At 36.8% G+C, this 22,273-nt stretch overlaps 2 protein-coding genes across 3 annotated transcripts in view; one reads left to right on the top strand and one right to left on the bottom strand.

Annotated features, from left to right (window-relative positions):
• Adss (adenylosuccinate synthetase) overlaps positions 1–22,273 on the top strand; it is a 111,841-nt gene that overhangs the window by 35,997 nt on the left and 53,571 nt on the right. The window contains exon 2 of the mRNA XM_081730654.1: positions 9,031–9,133. Coding sequence (XP_081586780.1) covers positions 9,031–9,133 — 103 coding nt within the window. The remainder of the gene's footprint in view (positions 1–9,030; positions 9,134–22,273) is intronic.
• The window catches only part of LOC145664209 (cyclin-A2-like), a 246,270-nt gene that overhangs the window by 191,154 nt on the left and 32,843 nt on the right, over positions 1–22,273 (bottom strand). The window lies entirely within an intron of this gene.

The following is a 22,273-nucleotide window of genomic DNA, read 5'->3' as shown; positions in this document are numbered from 1 at the left end:
TGTCATCTTCAATGGAGGTTCCCCTCCTCTTAAATTCGGCTGCCCATTTCTTCATTGTGGTACAGTATATGGATGGGACTTTGCCTAAAGTAGCAACCATGTTGGCGTGGATCTCCTGCGACTTTAAACTTTTCTTGTGGAGATACCCACTAACAGCTCTCGCCTTCAATTTCTCCATTTGGTCACACTTTACTTACTCTTCTGTCTTTCTGGACTTGTAACAACAGAAAGAAACTCAATACAAAATTTAGTATGACATTATAGGAAGCTTGAATATAGACTTGAATAGCCCGAGAAAGTGCTACATGTCTCGTTCTCGGGCAGGCTTAGAATTTATATAACAACCCTCGTATATATATTGGATGGTTGTTTCGTTTGTTAACTGCTGTTGTCTAACTGTTGTTTCTTAATATACAACATGATCTGCGGTGGCTCACAAGTAAAGGGTCCAAATGGATGAATCGAATTGAGGGATGAGACATAGTGTGCCTGATAGAGGATGTGAAAATATGTATATGTGGCTATGTTAGTTATAGAAATACATCAAATAAACTTTTGAATCGTGAAAATACTGAAAGAAAGACAACGCAAACGGTGGTAGTTTCACATATTGGCAAAAGAATGGGCAGAGTAGATCACAAATTTCCTCCGCCATCTTGAAATCCGCCATTTTGAAATTGTGATATATATTTTGAAATAGAAAGGCAGTCATGTGATATATTATTTAGGGCCAACCCGTTTTCAAAAACTCAATTATGGATTTCAGTGATCGCTATCTGGACTTATTTGGAGGATTTAGTATCATCTTTATGATTATTTACGAAAATGGAGGAAACTGATACTCGTATGTCGAAAGTCGTGTTATCAGGAAATCACATGTAATTTAAACATATCTACAAGCCAAGAAAAATAAGTGAAATTTGATGATAATAATAATGTAATAATATATCACTTGGATTGGATTTCAACGGAGGAAGATGATCTACTCTACCCATTCTTCTTTTGCCAATATGTGAAACTACCAGCGTTTGCAATGTCTATCTTTCACTATTTCCACGATCCAACAGTTTATTGGTGTATTTCTACAACATAGCATAGCCCTTCTCCCACCAACTTTGACCCTCTCCCCCCGTTTCTTATGACACTCAACCGCTATAACTTTCCACATACCGCTATATATTTTCATTCTCTTTCAAGCGCACTAAGTCTCATCCAGCAACTCGATTCATCCATTTGGACCCTTTACTTGTCAGTGGTAGAGCGTTCCTCTGGTGCATGGAGTTTCGGGTTCAAACCTTGCTCCCGCCAAGTGAACTTTGTGGTGGACAAAGACCGTGTGCATGGGTTTCCTCGGGGTTCTCCCGTTTCCTCCCACTTTCTTCATTACACCATTTCATTCATTTCTCATAATCATCATCTCCTTTAGCGTAACCGGCATAACCGTGGAACGTAAAATTAAAAAAAAAATAATTTTTCAAAAAAATATACATGAAATGTTTCAACTTAAAAAAAAAAAAACCTACAAATATAGACTGAACTCATGCGTTGCAGATCGTATTATAAAACCAAAGTACAGTGGAGAGGAGACGGTGAGTCAGGGGAAGACCGCTTACCTCTGGTGCGTGGGATCCTCGGTTCGATTCCGGGCCAAGTAAATTTGTGGTGGACAATGTTGTGTCCGAGAGTGTTTCTGGGTAATCTTAGTTTCCTCCCACATTCTCATTCCTCAATTCTTCCTCATTCAGTTACATTAATCATCCGTATCCCTTAGCCTAAAGAGCATAATCGTGGGACGTTAAAATGAAACATTTAATTTAATTCAGTTGAAAGAACAGTAATTCCTCCTCCTACTGGACTAATTAGAGCGAAAGGTGTCCCTAAAAGCGGAAATCCGTTAAATCACGTATAGTGATATGACCACTACGTATTTAAAATAGAATAATATAATTGAAGTTGTGCTGTATAATATAAATGCAAATTACTTAATATACATACCACGTTAGTAACACAAAAAGTGAAAAAACCCTTCAGGTTCGGTTGCTTTTGCGTTGAATATTCCTTCTTAATAATAAAAGATATAAACAGTCTTAATTAATCAAAGATCGTCTTCCAACCACATTTGCTGCATTAGTGAAATCTTTGATTCGAGGTTCGTTCAGTCGAAGGTTTACAGGATATATGAACTATAGGAGAAATAGACTAAATGGATCGGTCGGGCACGATGTGCTTTCGCAACAATTTCCAGTATAATTTGATTCCCTTGCGTTCCAAAAGAATTTTAACGTTGGCTATATTTTGGGCTGATCTGTGCAAAGCTTCCTGTAAGATATATACAGGCGTGGGTCCAAGGGGGGGCTATGGGGCTAGCCTCCCCCCTTGACGCTCAGGTATATACTGGATAAAATGGGCTTCAATCCTTCTTTACACTGGATAAAACGGCAAACTATGGTTCAGCCCCTCCCTTGATCATATCCTGGATCCGCCCTATATATATTACATTTCTAAATAAGAATGTTACAAAATGAATACAGAGTTGATCAGGTGAGGATATGTAAAATGATGTACCGGTCTTTCTTTAGTTGATAGCAGATGTGCATTCATTCATTCATCCATTGGTGTGAGAATAATCACCAGAAGAAAAAAAAGGTCTAACACCAAAAATAATGTACTGTGCATTCATGGAACTTTGTAAATAGTTATACATACGTATTTAAAACACAAAAACAGTTTTTTTTTTTTTTTTTTTTTTTAATAAAAATAGACCGCGAATCAAGAGAACTGAAAATGTGACATGATCTTGCATCCGTATATCAGTTAACTTTAGGAATAAAATAGAATATTTGAAGAGGTATAATTATTGTAAACTCTATTTCCTCAATAAATGTACTGAATTACAGAGATAAAAAAAAATTCAAAGATCATTGACAAGGATAAGTAGCTTCGGTCATAGTTTAGATACTTGTATAAGATTCATGCGCCAACTGTTACTGTGATTGTGAGAAGGCAATTCTGTACCTTCAACGAAATTCTATTACTTAAAACCCCGTATAATTTGCACTTGTTTGTGTGTATTTAGGTTGCTGTTGCAAATTGACGTTAATTACACTTGATTGAAGGAAACAACAATAATAAAAACTATAAAGATAAAACTTATTTACTACATGAAGTTTAATGATTTTAATCCATTGTATCTATAACAGGTGAAAGAGTACGTCTGTTGGTTGATAGAATGTAATTACAGGATTCTGCCTTAGAATCCTCAATATATAAGATAAGTGTTTGTGGGGTAATTTTGAATGCTGTGCAAAATTTAAGGTAATTCAGTCTTGTAACTCGTCATGCGCATAAACACGCGTATGAGCACTGTACACGAGAATGCAGCATACTTGTGGGTGTATGTTTACGTATATTTATTGCGAGCTTTCCTGCTGCTAAGTAATTTTATGATTCTGATAAGCAACTGTGACGCATAAACAATACAATAGTATTAAAAGTATCATTACATAATTAAGATCTTGAATAGTATCTTTTAAAGTGAATCCAAGTGTTACGTTTAAGGCAAGAAGTTTTATGGCAACCAAGTGACTTCGTATTTCATTGTGTAGTCTTTGTAAGAAATGTAAATCCGTTTAAGAAATACTGTATTGTAACAAATACTGCGAAAATTGCAAGTGATATCACTTGATTATTTTCTTAAAAATTAGCGTCTACCAGACCAGCGTTATCAACAAGAATGGAAAGTCACCATATCTACTGTACAGCTTCTGCACGGGAGTTGATCCCTATCTTTACGATTTTAGGGATCAACTCAGATATGCCATCAAATATTGCATATCTATCATGCTACTTATTTTCTGTTAATATATGAACACACTCTTAAAAAAAAAAGTGTTAGAAGATCATTTGTTTGTTTCAAGTGTAGCATCTGCCCAGCACCAAGGCTGTATGAAACTTGAACGTGCAGTTTAAGGTTGAATCCGAACTACTGTAATGCGTTCAGATTGTTTCGTGTTCCCCACCGGAAATCGAAGGCGGGACCACGAGCACGAAATCGTGCACGTTTAGAAGGACCTGCGTACATTTTATTGTCAACTGTGTATGTTTGCGGACTAGTTTATTACAGCGGCGGCTGGTACTATATGTTGCATGGTTGTGCAACCGGATATTTTTTAATACTAAAACTATTTTTAAGTATTAAAGTAGTGTATCAGTAAAAAATAAACCTCTGCTCTTGAGCGCAAAACAGTATTGATGCATTTCTGAAAAAAGTCAATTAAAAAACGGAAAGAAAGAGAGAGATTTACATTTCCGGTGGCAGCGAACGTTGCCACTGGAAGCAGTAACATTGAGCATATGGCAGCGAGCTCCTATCTCTTAACATGGGGAAGTGGATTTATTCTTGCATCGCTCCTATCTTCCCCTATTGGTCTCATGCGGTTGCCTTTCTTACCGCAACTGGTCAGCTTCTGTAATAGTTACGAATTCCTCCGCTTAGCAGCGCTTGACTCAATTGATAGGGTGAGCGAGATACAGACGCTTGGAAGAAAGAAGTTATTCACAAAACAAACTCGCAAAGAACAAATATAAGTCTGGTGGTAGCAGGGACGGATCCAGGCTGAAAGTTTGGGGGGCGGTCGTTCGAAGTCAATAGATTTTATTTAACATTTATAATACAAAGGTGAAAATTCTTGGGATAAGATTTATTTTTAAAAAAATCCTATTCTGGGGGGTCGATCGAGTCTCGAAGAAGAAAATGTCTTACTACTGGTCTAATTCCTAGCTTTGTGTCTTTCGTGCACATGATTCTGTGTTCGGTTTCCGGCGGAGAGCATAAATTAATATCAAATCATTCACTTCCAATACTCATCTGTCTTCTTTAGCCTAATTTGCTGGAATGTTAAACTACTTTATTATTATTATTATTTTTTTCCATTTTCGAAGGAAAACATCTTAGATTTCATACTTCTTTACAGACAAAAATACGTGGTTTCTGAAAATGGACTTTTTGTACCGTATATTTATACAAAGAAATGCTAACAAAATGCATATTGTCGGAGGAGAGAGGTGTTTCTGGACCCTAAAGAAGATAAAGCGAAAAATATTTGCGGTAGCGATGCTTTCTATTCAGAGAAACTTGGCGAGCAGCATTTCAGATTTCAATAAAGTCATAGAAAAATGTGAAGCCCAAAAGATGGAAGAAAGACCTTCCATTCTAAAATAATGCATAGTTTATATAATTAAATACTTTTGTTTAACTGCGTGCATGCAATTTTCTTGCTTTTTTTCTTCTTTTCGGATTAACGCCATCATCCATGGTTTACAGCACATACTATATATTCGATTTATCTCGTGTTCAATAACATGAGTGTAGAGGTTTTGTATATAAATAGTGTATAAACGTACATTGATAGTGGTTGTTTGAAAAAAAGGAAATAGCTTATATATTAAATCAATATTAGAGAAATAATTTAATCAATAACATACAAACAGAGCTTAAAAGACTTTCCTCTTCATATTTCCTGAATATTTTTTGGATAAGAGTCAAGAATGCTGGGGGAGGGGAACACTTGCGCGTACCTACATACCTTTATATTGCAACATTGCAACCGGTGCTTGTACAGACTACGAGCCGCTACTGGTTTATTATCTTTTTGTTACATATTTTAGTTTTCCAAGCTTATAAATATCATTAGCTTAGTTGTTGGCTGATTTTGAATTCTGCGTCCTGTTCAACACGGGGAATAGGAGACGACCTACGGCTTAACGCGGAATCGAAATACGTGAGATTGCCAGGAATCGAAGGTGAGTTTGCCGTGCCGATATCCACGAAAGAGCTTTGAACATCACTTGCTGAAATGCCCGTTCTTTTCACGGAGAGAATAGGATTATGAAATATATTTTAGCCTTTTTCCACCGTTAGGATACGCATTTTAATGAAAGTATAACAGTTAAAAAAAAAAAAAAAAGAATAATAATATCTAGTTTTGGCATAGCATAGACCCTTGAGTGAAAGTGACTTGATGAAAGTCCTGCGCTAAGCTGAGGTAGATCTATGTTCCAAAATTCATTTCAAACGGGTCAGCCGTTTTCCCGTGTTCCAATCCCAACAGACAACGTCGCTTTCAGTGTGTCGAAATAGTATGTAAAATACTTCCTTCTGTCTTGAAAACGGAAGTCCAAAACTATGGGATACAGTGTCCCCGCTTAATTTTAATTGGAATTTTCTATACCGAGCTTCATTTTTTTTTAACTTAACGAGCTCATGAGATACTAATTTTTTCTATAAATTTTGACCTCCATAACCCCTTAGCTTGTGCATTTTAATCAAAATGACATGAAGTAATCCCCTAACTTCGAAAGACAGTTCGAAATAGGTAATTACAATATTCAGAAAGTTCTTTCAAGTGTTCTAGCAGTTTTCCCGTGATTCGATCCTACACAAGACCACGTATATTATAGTTGGCCGCTATACGAACCGCCGCAATCACGTAGCACTACCGTCTCAAGCAGACGGTTAGCGTACGCGCCTTTGGCGTGGGAGACCCGGGTTCTATTCCCGGCGGGAGCTCATGTGGTTCGGATTCCACATTAATCAGTAGGTCCACGTCTCATATAGCCTTGCTGCTGAAAGGGACGCTAAACTAAAATCAACTCAACGTCTCAAGCAGAAGACAATGTGTTTATCATTTTCTGCTGATGGCTTCATGACCTTGAAAGCACTCTTCTGTTGCAATGTCATGACACTAACAGAGCGGCTATTTGAAACGCACCAAATACGCTCGAGCTGACGTTTTCTCCGCGTTTTTATTGCTTTCGCGTTTGTGATTATCCATCCACATTTAAATACATGGTCAGCGTATTCCAAGCGTACGCATGAGTAATAAAAACGCGTGGCGAACGCTTATGATTGGCCATGGGCGTTCGCTCTAGGGGGTATCGCTTCAAAAACGCATTCTCAAATAGCCACAGACTAAGTAAAAGCCGTATAGCCGTAACTGATCGGGAGAGTTCAGTATGTGTACGTTAAATTGCAACATAGCATTAACTCCACGTCTTCCAGATCAGCGAGAGTAAACTTGTAGGTTGGGTCAGGTCGGAAGTAACAGTGGCGGAGATATGGACTGTTCTTACGTAACTATTTCAATATGTAAGTGTGCAGTCACGCTTGCTCTGTTCAGTCACTCATTCGTAAATGGGATTCAGTCATCTCCTGTTTTTCCCTTGAATTTTTAAAATATATTTGTTTCAGTTTAGATGAGAAAGCTGCGAACATTGCTTTACTGTGTTGGGGTTTTATATAATCTAGTATATATATTTTCATTGGCAATGCAAAGACTCGAAAAAAAAAAAATACTAAATTTAACTGATATTTCAGATTTAGTGGAGAGAGAACAGCACGTTCTACCTTGGTTTTCTGATTATAACACGAGAAAACATTTTAATTACTGCATTCTGAAGAGAATCTTGGAAAAAAAATAATAAGAATCAAAGAAAATCTGTCATTCGATAGGGCAGAATTTATGAAAATCGGCGGTCGCACTCTAGTTTCCACGAATTGTTAAAGCTATTAGGTTAAACTAATTTAAGTTTGTGTTAGCAATAACTGTTCTGAAAACTTGTGGAACAAACTTAACATTTAAATGTTATGAATAAATTAAAAATTAGTTATAACTGAGAGGTCTTGGAGGGAGAGAACGTTTAAACTGTCCACAAGCTTATTATTTTATTTTTTGATATGGTATAACAGTAAAGGAAGAAGGAAGTTTGCGAATAATAATGCTAAGTTAACAAACGGCTTTAAAATCATAAACAGAACTCTCTGAAGTCTAAACAGAATAAGAAACGGGGCAGATTAATATATAAAGTTTTATACCTGTTTCTTGGTTTGATACTTTTTTTTCTTGTCTGTCAGATTGTATTTGGGTAACCAGTAAAACACAAGATATGATCAAAAAGTACGGTAGTTGCATAGTGCCATCTATCGATGTTGCATCAATTTCAACTAGTAAGCCCAGCAGCACCTTTGGTGCAGTCAGTGTCGAATTTGAACGAGTTGTGACATGTTGGTTGGCTTCCAAAGGCAGAAGAGTGAGGTGGTTTTAAGAGTGTCTGTCGCGCGCCAACGTTTTGTTCTAAACTGCAAAAAGTATCAAAGAAGCCCTTGAAATGTCAAAATCAGTGTATAGCAATGAAGCGTTGGCATTAAAGACTGTTTACAAGTGGTATGAGCGATTCAAAAGCGGCAAGGAGTCGGTTGAAAATAGCAACGATCGAGATGTCCTTCGACGTCAAAACATATGAAAACGTGCAAAAAGTGGCACGAATGATTTGTTCAAACAGGTGAATTTCTATTCGAGAGCTTTCCGAAGAACTAAACATCTCGTATGGTTCCGTGAAAAGCATTTTAACTGCCGATTAAGTGGACAGATGTCTTCCTTCACCACGAAAACGCACCGTGCCACACTTTGCTTTGGATCCGCGAGTTTTTGGCTAAAAGAATATCCCCATCTGTCCATATTCGCTGTGCTCTCCAGATATAACACCATGAGACTTCTGACTTTTCCCAAAAATTAAAACTGTGTTTAAAGGAAAACGTTCTGACACCATTCCTGACATTGAGAAGGCCATGACAGAGCAGCAGAATACCCTTCCAGAAATGCTTCCAGCCATGGATTGAACGTTGGAATAAGTGTATTGCTAGACAAGGATAATACTTTGAAGAAGATTAAATCAAATTCCATGTAAGCTTTGTTTCTAATAAAATTATTCACCGTATTTTTTTAAATCACATTTCTTATATATCATGCATAACTTCCCGTTACTTAAAGTGGTTAGACAACCAAATCACTTGGGATATGGTTGCACAACATACACTTGCTGGCAACAACTGCAATGCTGTTTTGAAATTCAATCAAGACAGCCAACCTCGACTGAATATAGCACTCACAATATACTTGCATTTATATTTGTACATGCAATTTCTTTTTACTGTCGCTGATTTAATTATATATAGTACTTTTTATGTTTCAGGGTGGAAACAATGCAGGTCATACGGTAGTAGTGGACGATAGGGAATATGATTTCCATCTGTTGCCTAGCGGAATAATCCATCCAAAATGCAAGTCAATAATTGGTAAGTACAATAAATTTTACTTTATTTTTAGTAGTTACATTAAAAAAAAAAAAAGAAGAATCATTTTCTTTAAAGGTAGCATACTGTATCTTAAGCTATAAAAAATACGTAAAAGAGAAGTACCGGCACTTTTCCTTTGAAACTAGTCACGCTCAAAAATATAATCGTATTTCAGAATGAATATACGTATATGCCATTAATGAAACTGGTCACGAACATCAGGAGTCGGACAAACCCGGAGACCTGTAATACACACAGAGATCCAGAGTTTATTTTAACGCTGCATGGTTCCTTCCCTTTCTTCTTTTATCTTAAACTAAATATATATTTTCTTAATTCCCTTTGTACACATACGTGAGCAGACTTGGGTTCACTTCAGTATTTAACTTTTGTAAACTGTTCACACATGACCGATTCCAGGTAGGAGTGCATACCACGTTAAACTGTAAGTCCATATCTTAATTAGTTCGGTTCTGCAAGATGTCGAACTCCGAGCAACGAGATTAAGTAAATTATGATTTAAAAAATAACGTTATATGGGGAATCAAACACATGAATATTATAGCCGGAGTGTGGAAACCTATGCTTCAACAAACAAGTTTTTTATGTATCCTGAGATCAGCGTGTTACTGCAGAACAAATACATACAAAACGCTGGAATTGTGTACTAAGCAAACAACAATAGGGGGATATTGTTTGACATATGCATCAGTACCAGTAGATGAACAGTGTTGCCAACCCTACACAAGCAGTTTTGCGAACGTTAAGAATGTTTATCATATATCTAGAACGGTTTGAGGTGTCAAATAGCTGTAAACGACAAAAAGATTTATTAATTTATTGCAAACCATGTAAATACTTATGAAGGTAACCAAGAAAGTTTTGTTGCTTTTTCACCCACCACCTTCGAACTTCGATATGTCACCTAACACGTACCTGGAAGATCAAAGTTTTCCCCATCAGCATCGAAGACCTTCTGCCAACGTTCTGGAAGGCCATGAATTCCATCGCGATAGAACTTGATGGGCCGTGAAGCGAAGAAGGTATCAAATGCATTTTGCACCTCTACTAGGGATTTGAACTGGCGTGCTGTAAGTTGACTGTCCAAGGAATTAAACAGGTGATAATCGGACGGTACAGTGTCCGGGAAGTGACGGATGCAAGTATTTCTCTTCCAAGGCGTGGAATGGTGTCCCGGGTCATCCTAGTCACACGGGGTTTAGCATTGTCCTGTAACAGGAGGACCCCTTTGCGATTCAGAAATGCTGGCTCCAGAGTTTTGAATTATTTTTGAACACGGCTCAATTGCTGACAGTACACAGTTGCATTGATGCTCTGACCAGCTGGTAACAGTTTCCGATGCACGATGTCGCGAGCAGTCCACCAAACACACAGGAGGACCTTCTTCTGGTACAGTGCTGGTTTCGGCTGCTTTGGAACCGGTTCATGGGATGCTAACCAATAATGACAGCACTGTGGAGCTTCGTACAGGACCCACTTCTCATCACGTGTCAACACCCTGTCCAGAAATAATGTCTCCTTCCTCAGACGAGACAGCAAAGAAACACAGATTGCCTTCTGGCCCAGAGTCAAATCATGTGGGACCCATCGACCCAACTTGTAGTGCTTCCCAGGTTGATGAAGGTGCTGCCGAATGGTTTCTCCACTCACACTGAATTGTAGTCCTAGTTCCTCACATGTCGGGCCACTGTTCGCCTCAATTGCTGCCTGAAGATCTTCATTTTGTACATGTGTTGATCTTCCGGCATGTGGTGCGTCTTCGAGTATTTCGTCACCATCCTTAAACTTGTTAAGCCAACGCGTAGTCATGGCATTCGCACCAAAGGCCTGGCATATCTTCTGTCTCACTGCAACGGCGTTTGACCCCAGTTTGAACTCGTACAGCATACACACCCTTATGACTTGCTGTGGAGGTCCCATGTTCACTGTGCCCTTACGCAAGTTCACGGTGTAACTGAACTGCCACAACCAGGTAGTATGTTGAATATATCCACACCAACTGACCCTCGCCTTATCTCTCTTCGCATTCAACTTACGGTGTGAGGTCCAATTGAACACAGATCTCTACAAAAAGCGACAGAACTTTCTTGGTTACATTTATAGATATGATTCCTATAGAAGCATTTGTTTCGAAATAAAGAATAGGAGTAATGAGACTGGCGTGTTACAGTAGTTCTATACATAGTACACCATAATGCAAAAGAAGAATGAAAAAATTATCCGTATTTTAGGGTACTAAAATATATATGTATGTAAAGGTACTTTGGAACTTGAACTCGGACTAATTACTCTTTTTGTAGTGGACTCAAGTTACAATGAGCTGAGCTCCTATGTCTATTTACTCTCTTTTTTGAGGTTTGAATCGTCATATCCTTGAGAAATAGTAGGTCGGAAGACTATCCTTTACATTAGCAGGTTGAATAAATTTTTATTCCTGTCAGATCGAATTAGACACGGACGCACTGTAGTACAAGGTAAAAACTACAATGAGGTTCTTACAAATGAAGAAATGCTCTTAAGAAAGGTATACAAACCTTATTAAATTACTGTCATCACTCTCAACTACCAAGTACCATAACAGTGATTTTCGTGTCATGTATCATGTGAACAGTTATTAGGTCAGATAAAATTTCGCGTACCCGCTAGAACAACACGATCTAGTGATCTCTTTTACACTCGAGCAGCGAGAGTTAATATTGTGCAAAGGTCCCTTCTAAACCGAATTGTCAGTACTTATAATCAGTTACCAGAAAATGTAAAGTTTTTTCAAATGAGGATACCTTCAGATCATCTATAAAAAAGCTATTTTTGTAATGTTTCTGTTGTGCTGTACCATCCTGAGCTCAAATTATTATTCAATTGTTGTTACCAAAATGTTAAAATGTTTAAGTGTAAACTGGCCTAGTGCTGTATTGAAACCTATTATAAATAAATAAATAAAATATTATACAATAAAAAAAATTACAGGATTAGTATTATGTTGTGTTTCTCTTTATATCATATTGATATTTATATCTATGTACAGTGTGTAGTCATCAGTTCAATTTCTGGGGAGGAAATATTTTTAATATGTTAATTTGATGTTACCTCAATTTTATGTTTAGATGTGGGGGAAGTTAGTGCCAATTATGGTATTAAATAATATCGGTACTAGGCAAGGGAGGAAAACTTACCTAATCTTCTAATTGTTGTATATAGCTTTCTGAATTGTATGAAGCTTCCTTCCCTTAGTTAGCATTATTGTTTTTTTTTTAATCTATGTGACTTCCTTCAAGAGCTGCCTCTTGATAACTACAATATATTCCTGTGGTAAGGGTCCTGAGGCTCAGTGATACAACTTTCGTCTCTGGCACAAGTTTACGAGTTAAAACTTAGATCTCATTGAGTTTGCTTCGTGGTGGAGTTCTGGGAATTAGTTTTAACATCTCACGTATGAGGATATACGTCCAAACAAAAATATTACAAATAAGATAATTCGTTAGGGTACTATCCCAGTATACATAATACTCGACTAATCAATAAAATTAACAATAGGTGGTTTTGTCATTGAAACTGAAACTTCGAAAGTTTTCTATTAGCATAACATGTTTTTTTGAATCTTCGCAGTGCAAATACATTTTTTCATATTCATAGTTGCGCAATGTTGTATGTAAAACAACTTTTTTTAAAAAAAGTCTTAAGTTGACCTGACTTTTTATCTTTAATCAAGATCCTTGTACTTTGATAAACAGTTTGGAGAAATTTAGTTATTTATATCTGCGGAGATTATAGTTTAGGAGCACTGAATTCTCTTGGCAGAGTTATTGGAAACATGAACTTAGGAATTTCAAGGAATAAATTAATGTGTTTGCGTGGACAAAGTAATTGGAACGCTGTGGATGCTACGTAGTTACTCGCAGTGGCTGGTTCATGGTTGTACGGAATTTGCATGTATTACATGTTTTGTCTCGACACGAATACATTGTCACAGTGTGTCACCCACCCAAAGGTGATCACCAAAATTACAGTATTAGATTCATATGCAGATAGTACGGAGAAATGCAGCAAGATTATTATTATTATTATTATTAAAAATGCTCTGATACGTAGTCCGATAATTGCAAATAATGCAAAACAAGGTCAGCAGGAACAACTATTTATTATAAGGTTTTTGATTGGTGAACAGGCAGCTGGTAACAAACGGCTTTAATAATATATGATCAAGAAATTTCGATCGTTAGTTTGGAGGACATGTTGAATTGTCTACCTGAAAACTCGGAAAGCCATATTGAGTGAAAGGCAGTATTTTAGACAGTTGGTAAGATGAGAATCAAATTTATTCAAATAAAACGTAGAATAATTTAATGTAATAGATTTAATAAATTTTATATATATATATATATATATGCAGAGAGAGAGAGAGTAGTGCAAAAGTAGGTATACAGTTACGAATTTTTGTTTACTTTCTTAGTAGTTATGTATTATATAATGAATTCTTGATTATGAAAATAAGATTATAAATGAGTCCTGACTTATGAGGTGTCACAGTCAGGGTGGTCACTTATGGGGTCATAGGAATTACAATGAACTACTATTCGTGGCGTTCACAAAGTACTGTCCTTCAGCGTTTAGACATTGTGCAGTCTAGTTTCTATACCCAAGCACACTTCGGCACAAAGGGTTATTATTATTAATTTCTTGGCTCGCTTCTCCTACGAATTTAGTCATGTCGTCAATAGTATGTGATTTCCTCGAAAACCTTTTATCTTTGCAAAAGAAAAAGTCCATTGGTTGAGATCTGGTGATCGTGGTCACCATTCACCTCGCTCTTGCCGACTTAACCAACTATTGGGTAATTTCTTATCATGAAACTTGTGATCTGTTACAGCATAGTAGGGAGGAGCTCCATCTTACTGTAAATAGAAGTCGTCGTTTATAATGTGGAATAGTGTCTCGTAGCATGATAATATACCGGTCGTAGGTAACAGTTCTGGTAAAAACTATAGGCCCAGTAACCCTTTTACATGAGTCACTGGGAATTATAGTCCTAAACTGTAACCCTAGGTTGATTCAGTTGTTCAAGTGTTGTGGGCTGTTGCGTAATAGACACAGTTGTCTATTAACAGCGCCTGAAAATTTAAAATTTACTTTGACACTTTTCGAATAATGTTATCACCTTATCTTTCTGCATTCAACATTACGTCACAGAAGTGTAATCGGCTATCTGGACCATCCCCTAATAGTCCGTGAAGTAATCGGCTATCTTGGTAAATACAATATAATACCATACAGAATGGAAGTTTGTTTTTCCTTTTTTTTCTTTTCTTTTTTAAGTGTAAACCGAACATTGCTTTTGCCATTTCAATGAAGAGCAAGAGGACGTAGCAAACGAGTATTTCTGGGTTAATACTATGGTATAACTACCAGATATATCATTAGTCTATCCCAGATATAAACAATAGAAATACGGAAAAGGGAAAACTAATAAGTCCCGTTTTTTCGGTAGCTAATTTCCGAAAGCTGGGCTGACGTTTTGCATTTCGAGTGCACATTGAGGCATTTTATTCCCGTGTGCTATAAAATGTCGAAGTGTGTATGGTCTCAGGTGTCAGTTCTAGGCTAGTTCTCCAGCAATATGGTCCCTAGTCTATAGTGGTTGGTGTGTATTATTCAGAACCAGAGGCATCTAAAGGGAAAACTTTGATATTAGAGGGGGAGATTTATTAGAACTATGAGATCAAAAGAAAAAAACTAATTATGCTGGGTTTTTTTAGTTTTGTATAGCGATGAATTCTATAGTAGCAAACTGCTATGCGACAGCGATTTAGAAAAACTCATTAAGCTACATGTAAAAGAAAAACACACAATACCACAGTTGTCATTAAACCCAATGGCAGAACTTTCTTCGTCTTTCTGTGATGAGCTTTTATAAGTCGAAAATTTTCTGTAGTAATTCCAAAATAAAAAAAAAATCAAGATGATACTTTCATGTTTTTATTACAGCGTTACAAGAAGCATGATAAACAGTTTTCAGCGGTATTTCTAGTTCAGTTATAACCTGTGAAGTCACATTTTTTGATAGGATTTTGCTTTAACAAAAAAAATGCACTTTACGCAAGGTAAAAAACAGTTCACACTATATTTATGCGAGTCGTCCGTCCATTTAAGACATCTATACACAGCAAGGATGTTTGTATACTTTTCTGTTGGCTATTTTTTTTTTCCCTCTGGCAATTTGTCTGCAAATTTTCGGCAATCACATCGCAGATCGTGGCATGTTCTGCTAGTGGGTCATTAAGTATTGCAAACTAAGGACTACAGCAGTAATAACGTGAATAAAACTGGCGAGGCAATGCGCATCCGAAGTTCTTTAGTGCCCAATACTATGATCATAATATGATGGATTTCGAATGAATACAAACCAAGGTGCTACGGGTTGAAAATTTGATTTTTTTTTCAACAGCACTTATTTCGGAAAACTGCTTAGACAAATACCTCGTGCAATTGCATATAGTTGGTTTTCAAAGGATTTGAAGATCTCAATGTTATTTACAACAATTTGATATTTCAAACGGTTCCGGAGTTGTGGTAAAAACTTCAAATTTCGAACACTGCTTCCGCAGGTCCATATTTATATATTGTGCGCCCCTTTGCTCTAAATAATTTGCCGCTCTCCGAAAACGACTAATATTAGAGTTGAATTCATAGTGTTCAGGGTCACTGAGATGAATAGTGACAGTTTTAATCCAGTTCAACTTCAAGGTCATACTCCAGTCTCCAGAGGGGGTGAAATTTTAAAAGTAATCGAAAACATATATATATATATATATATATATATTAGTGTTCATAGTTCCCATAGTTGGGGACGTATTTTCCCCCGCGTTACAAGTCCGTGCTGTTTCGGACTTCTTAATAAGAGTGACATCGTAATTTTAGTAATCTCTTACCCCAACTCCTGAAAGAAACACTGGGTACGATATGAAGGTTCAAATAAAACTGTGATTCAGTATATGGCTACTTTTAAAAATTATGATGGTTCAGTTGATGAGCTTATTTTTGAAAAATATCATAAATGTTATAAAATATTTAAAAATACATGTTTTTATAAAATTTTACCTATTTCATCCTGATTTCGTAATGTTTATTATTATTATTATTATTATTATTATTATTATTATTCAAAATTAGATCAATCGCTCCAAAATTATGTGGTTGCGTTTGACTTTGGGATATATATTAATCAACAAGGAGAAATTTCTTTAAATTTTTAAAGCAGATATTGTAAGCAATCAAAGTGTTGGTTCTTTCACGATATTTATAAACGAACAGTGAGGCACAACGTTAACATGCTTCAATAATAATAGTAAATTATATAAAAGTTACAATACAGACATCAGGGGATGAATATAATCACTTTGACATGTTTTGATTAGGGAAATTTCTTGAAGAGTAACCTTGACAAAAATGTTTAATAGTATTGCTGCTCAGACGGTATGAACATCTCCAGTATAGCTTGTATTCTACGGTATGTCACATCCTTCAGAGTTCTACATATAAATTCAGCGGCGTTAAATCAGGAAAGTAAATAATGCAGCAACCACCTTCCAGCCATTGCCTTGGCAAACCATCAGAAGGTGTGCTCACATATCAAGGTAAACTCTTGTCCTGGTTGTATAGTGGTGCCTACATTTTGATAAAATGTGTATATAAACTGATCGTGGTTTTCTTTCATCGTGCAACATTTCCTGCTGGTCTAGTGGCTAGCGCATGCACCTTTTCTGTACGTGGTCCCGGGTTCGATTTTTTGCAGGAGAGCGTTACAATTTGGTCGGTGGTTTGTATTTAAACTGTAGATCCACGTTTCATATAGCGTCAACGCAGAAAACGCGCGCTAAACTTCAAGCAACATAATTTTTGATCATTTTAATTTCTTGAAAGCCGAAAATATGGTCTAGAATCTGCAAACGCCTGTAATGGCATATAGTGAGCGCAGAAAGTGTTCGTACACCTATGCTATTGAAATGAGAATGCCTGTGGAAAAGAAGCATAGAATTTAAGAAATGTAATAACACACACAATATGAATAATGAAAAGTAAGCGTTATGAATATATCAATAAAGAACCACAAAGACAAGTGTAACATTTAGAAAGTAAACAAACTCCGTAGAAAGTGTGTGTAGAGTAGACGCAGAAAGTGATCGTACACCTGAAGTAAGAATACGAAACAGACACCACAACTAGGGTTTACTAGTATTCATCTGAGTATATTCCTCTGTATGGCAGTCACGAGTAACCGAGTGAGTATAGTTGCGAATAGGAGTGAAAAAACTGCACAGTGGGTTGTCAAAATGGGGAACAACCGAACAGAAACAAGTGAGGAGACAAGAACAGTTATTATTAAATTGCACAAAAAGGGTAAGTCTTTGAGAAAGATAGGAAACCTTGTAGACAGGCCTCATTCAATAGTACAAACAATAATTGCGAGGTATGATGTTACTAACACAGTGCGAAAAAAAAAAAAAAAAAAACTGGAAGACCGAGAGTGTTGAGTGAACAAGACAAATGTTACGGCATTAGGGAAATTAAAAAAAAAAAAAGTCCCGAAAAGTAGTGCTGTGCAGTTGGCAACGGATCTGGGAAAACGTAGTGTTAAAGTATCAGCCAGTACAGTGCGGAATATTTGCAGAGAGAATGGGTATCATGGTCAGGTAGCCAAGAAAAAGTTCTGGACGAACAAGACAAATCGTATAAAGAGACTAAAGTTTGGAAAAGAGTATAGAGATAAGGGATCTGCCTTCTGGAATAGGATCATATTTTCGGATGAAAGTAAAGTTAATCTTTTCGGGACCGATGGGAGGCGAATGGTATGGCGCAAGGTGAATACAGAGATGAATCCTCGAAATCTCGTCCCTTGAGTAAAACACTGAGGGTTCGTGCTCGTCTGGGGTTGTATGAGTGCTTCAGGAGTGGATCGTGTCCACTTTATCGATGGAGTGATGGATCATAAAGTGTATATTAACATATTAAAGGGAAATCTCCATCCTAGTGCTCAGAAGATGGGTCTTAAAAACTATTTTTCCGCAAGACAACGACCCCATACATATAGCGGAAAATACTCCATTGTGGCTCCTCTACAATACCCCAAAACAGCTTCACGCACCTCCTCAATCCCCAGACATTAACCCCATAGAACATCTGTGGTCTGTTCTGGAGACAAGAATCAGAAGGCACAGTTTCTCTACTAAAGAAGGCTTGAAAAAAACTATTTAAGAAGAATGGGATTTAATCAGTCCCGAAACTATACAACAGTTGGTGAAATCAATGACACGAAGATTAGAGACAATGATCAACCCACAGGCTAATCCCACAAAATATTAAGTAACTATTGTACTTTACAAACATTAGTACAAGCATAAGTGTACGGTGACTTCTTGCGCTTACAAGATAGGAATTATCTCTTCGTTTGAACAAAGCAGTGATTGTGTTTGTTTGGCCTTTCTCGTGTATATAGAAATAAAATGTATGAATGTGTAGTCTTAATTCTGGATGTATATATATTTTCCACCTCCCGTTCTCATTCTAATCTGTTTTCAATATAAAGTGTACACGGTGTACCGAACACTTTCTGCGCTCACTGTATATAAAATCTTGTATACATACTTGTGCGTGGAGTGTAATTCGAGTTAAGATTGTTGTTTGCTCTCCGTTTTGCTTTTAGTTTTGAAAGTAACATTTGTTCGTAATATCATTGAAGTGTACCTCATGGCCAAGAGGGAAATAACCTATTGCATAACGAATTATGTAATGAGTATGACATCACTGAGGCGAGTGAAGTGTAGGTACACACTATCTGGCTATAGGTGCGCTTTGTTAGGAGTTTCAACTCATTTCAAGGCCCCTGGGATAACGTATTTTTGCATAATCGGAAAGTACCTTAGAACTGGTTGGTTCCTGTGGTACGCCATTTTCGCGTACTCCTTAATGTCCTTTAAACACGAGCGTCTCTGTTCCGTTCGATTGCACAGTCACGTGGATATCCAACCTTGAATGTCCTGCCAAACGACCGTGCTATCTTCTGACTTACAGAGCTTTCAAGTGATGAACGAGTTAGGGGGAGAAAAAGGTGCTGTGCTTCATTGGTAATTGGCAGACGAATGATCTTGTTGATGGAGGTGGGGCTGTTGCGCAATACTAGGTCGTAGATGGTGCGAAAAGATGTGCAGTCACGTGGAGGAAAGAAGATACTCGATGTTAAGGCATTTGAGAAACATTACATGTTTTGCAATGATATTTGAGAGGCATTGTATTTATTGCAGCTTTTATTTCAACGTTATTTGCTTTATCTTTCAAACGAAGTTTGTTTGATCTGTGTTGGTTCACTGTCAGTGTAGGGGGGGGGGGGGAATGTGAAAAGGAAGTTTTTTTTAGCATGGCAAAGTATAGTATACCATTGGGAGATGTGTCAGCGTTTGAATTGCGAAATGTACAGGGTGGCCCAATAGTTAATTCTTCTTGGGGAGAAAAAAATGAGGTTTATAGTAAGGAAATGTATTTCTTTCTTTCTTTCTTTTTTTTTTTTTAAATCAATCAACTGTACATGCTCGATGTTTCCTATCATATGAAATACATTCTAAGCAACGATGATACACAAATACACATAACTACAACAAACCTTTATTTGCGTTAAGTTAATCTAAATCATTTTCAACGTCTTGTCACAAATCTTTTTTTTTTTTTTTTTTTTTGCTTGGACAGCATCTTTCATTATATCCCATAAGGCGATATACAGATGTAAAATCGCATAAACGAGAAAGCCAGTTGAATGTTCTGCAGCACCCCATCCATTCAGGATAGTATTCATTAAAAAAAAAAGAAAAAAAAAATTGGGAACAGAAAACAAGTCAGAGCGCCCGCCAAGTGTGTACTACGTGAATAATTCGATTCTTTCAGGTGGAAGGGCATAATACAAATATATTTCTTCATCTTTTGAGTATTGTTTAGGTAGGGACTTCATTAGTGATTGCTGTGCACGAGTGCTGCAGAGAGTAAGGAAAAACTTAACGGACTACGACGAAAGTAGCCAATGATTGAAATCTGTGGCAGCATAAAATAAGTGAATTCAATTATGTGGTTCGTGAAAGGCATATATTAGGAATTCTGAACCGTCTGGTCGTAGAATTTGAGAGAGCTCAGCAGCCGGTTGAATTACGTCACGTAGACGGGTGCTTTGATTGCACTCAACTGTTTTCATGCATGCTACTCCACAATGATGGAATGACATAATCTGTTTCGATATGGGAAATGGCCGATGTTCAATGAACATTTTGTCTTGTCTCTATTTTGTCATCTCATGAGGTTTTCCGCTAGTGATTTAACGAAGGTTGGAAAAAATATCCCTCGTACTACGAGTAAGGTTTTTTTTTTTTTTTTTTTTTTAATTCTTCATAGATACCGCTTAGCTAAATCAATAAGTGTTGTTTCGCTTACGACTGTGAATCTCCCACTTTCCGGAAAACTTCAAGCCTCTCTTCCCCTAGAAAGCTTGCGACGTCACTAATGCGGGTGATATCACGATAATTGTTATTAAATAGCGGGCCATAGCTATATATGAAGAGTCACGGATAAAATTTGTTCGAATATTGCTGTTCTTATTGGTTTATGAGAATGGCTGTTAACGCTCGACAATCTCTGGAGGTGAAAATATAAGATCGGTTGGGCCGCTTTAGAATTGTGAATATCCCGCCATGTTTTCACTTTACTATAAAATCAGAAATAGTATACCTGGTATGTTCAAGAGGGTTGAAATCTCCTACACTGACTTGTTGCATCTAACAATGTTGGAAGTTTGTGTGCTGGACTGAGCGGGCGCTTCTGCGCGGTAGGTGGTGTCACTGTTTGTAACACTGGAAAACAGCCTTACTATAATATAACATTTTTGTAAAGCAGTGTAGGGAGTAGCAGTGCAATCACTTCTTAAAAGATTGCTTGCTGGATGACAGGGTTAGATTTGCAGTTTTTGTTAATTTCTTAGTTTCGCAAATACATTATATAGTCGAACTCGGGTTCCACAGGTGAAAAATAGGACACTAGAATTACAAGGAGTGTGCATAAAATTATTTTTTTCTAAAGATTTTCTTCAGATTTTGAAAATCTGTGATCATCAGTTTTGAATTTTTAACTGTCATTGAGCTAGCCCACAAATATAAAAATAGCTTTCCCTCCTCCTTAGGAAAAGGAAATATGTTAATGACCCGTACAAGTAGTTGTCATGGAAACAAGAAATATGTTACATAAGAATGGACATTGGTCAAGTTCAAGCAATAGATAAATCAGCGAATGCCACGGCTGATTGTAGTGTAAATGCTCCCAAGTAAAATGATATACATTAATTCAGCAGATTCCAAGAAGGAAAAAAAAAAAAAAAAAGAGTATTCCCCTCACATTTAATTGGCACATTATCCTTTAGAATTTGTCCCTTGACCAGTTACTCATTTGAATAATTTACTGACGTACAATTAGAAAGGTCTAGTCACAAGTCATTACCACTCTATATATTTCATGTATGGTCTTACGTAAAAACGCGTTTAACACATGAATAAATGCTCCTTTTTTATTTTTAATGTACTAAAGATCGATACGATGTGCAGAAAGTCTTATTTCTGATGCAAGTGTATGGAACAAATGTCTTGTGTTACTTTGAAATTTATCCTGTGCAATGGATTGTGAAATACTCAGAAAATGATTTCACTATTTCCTTTTAGGCATCTAGTACTTCCTCATAATTCGCTTAGGAGTATGGTCTTGATTTTATTTGATTGGCTATTTGATCCGTTTCAGAAGTCCATTCAAAATTAATTCTTTTATGTCTTTGTGATTAGGGAGTTATATACCAAACGAAAATTCTTCCATAGAAATTCCAGTGCATCCTATATGTAAAGGAAGTTTCTCGACCACCTAATAAATCACGTCTTGGTTGAAATTCTCAGGCACACTTATACTAGTGAAAGAAATAGATTAAGCCGTTAGGGCTGAGATTTATAAAATGTTCTACCGTTTAGTTTTCTTAATTTTGAATGTTCAAATTTTAATAAAATGTTCTTAGGAAGTCAGATGAACTTGCCATTGGACTGGTGGGGGAAT

The sequence above is a fragment of the Thermobia domestica genome, chromosome 11 (genome assembly GCF_964235325.1).
Source record: "Thermobia domestica chromosome 11, izTheDome1.hap1.1, whole genome shotgun sequence".
In the NCBI taxonomy this organism is placed as follows: Eukaryota; Metazoa; Arthropoda; class Insecta; order Zygentoma; family Lepismatidae; genus Thermobia; species Thermobia domestica.
Note: the sequence above shows the minus strand (reverse complement) of the source record. Positions and strands in the feature narration are given on the sequence as shown.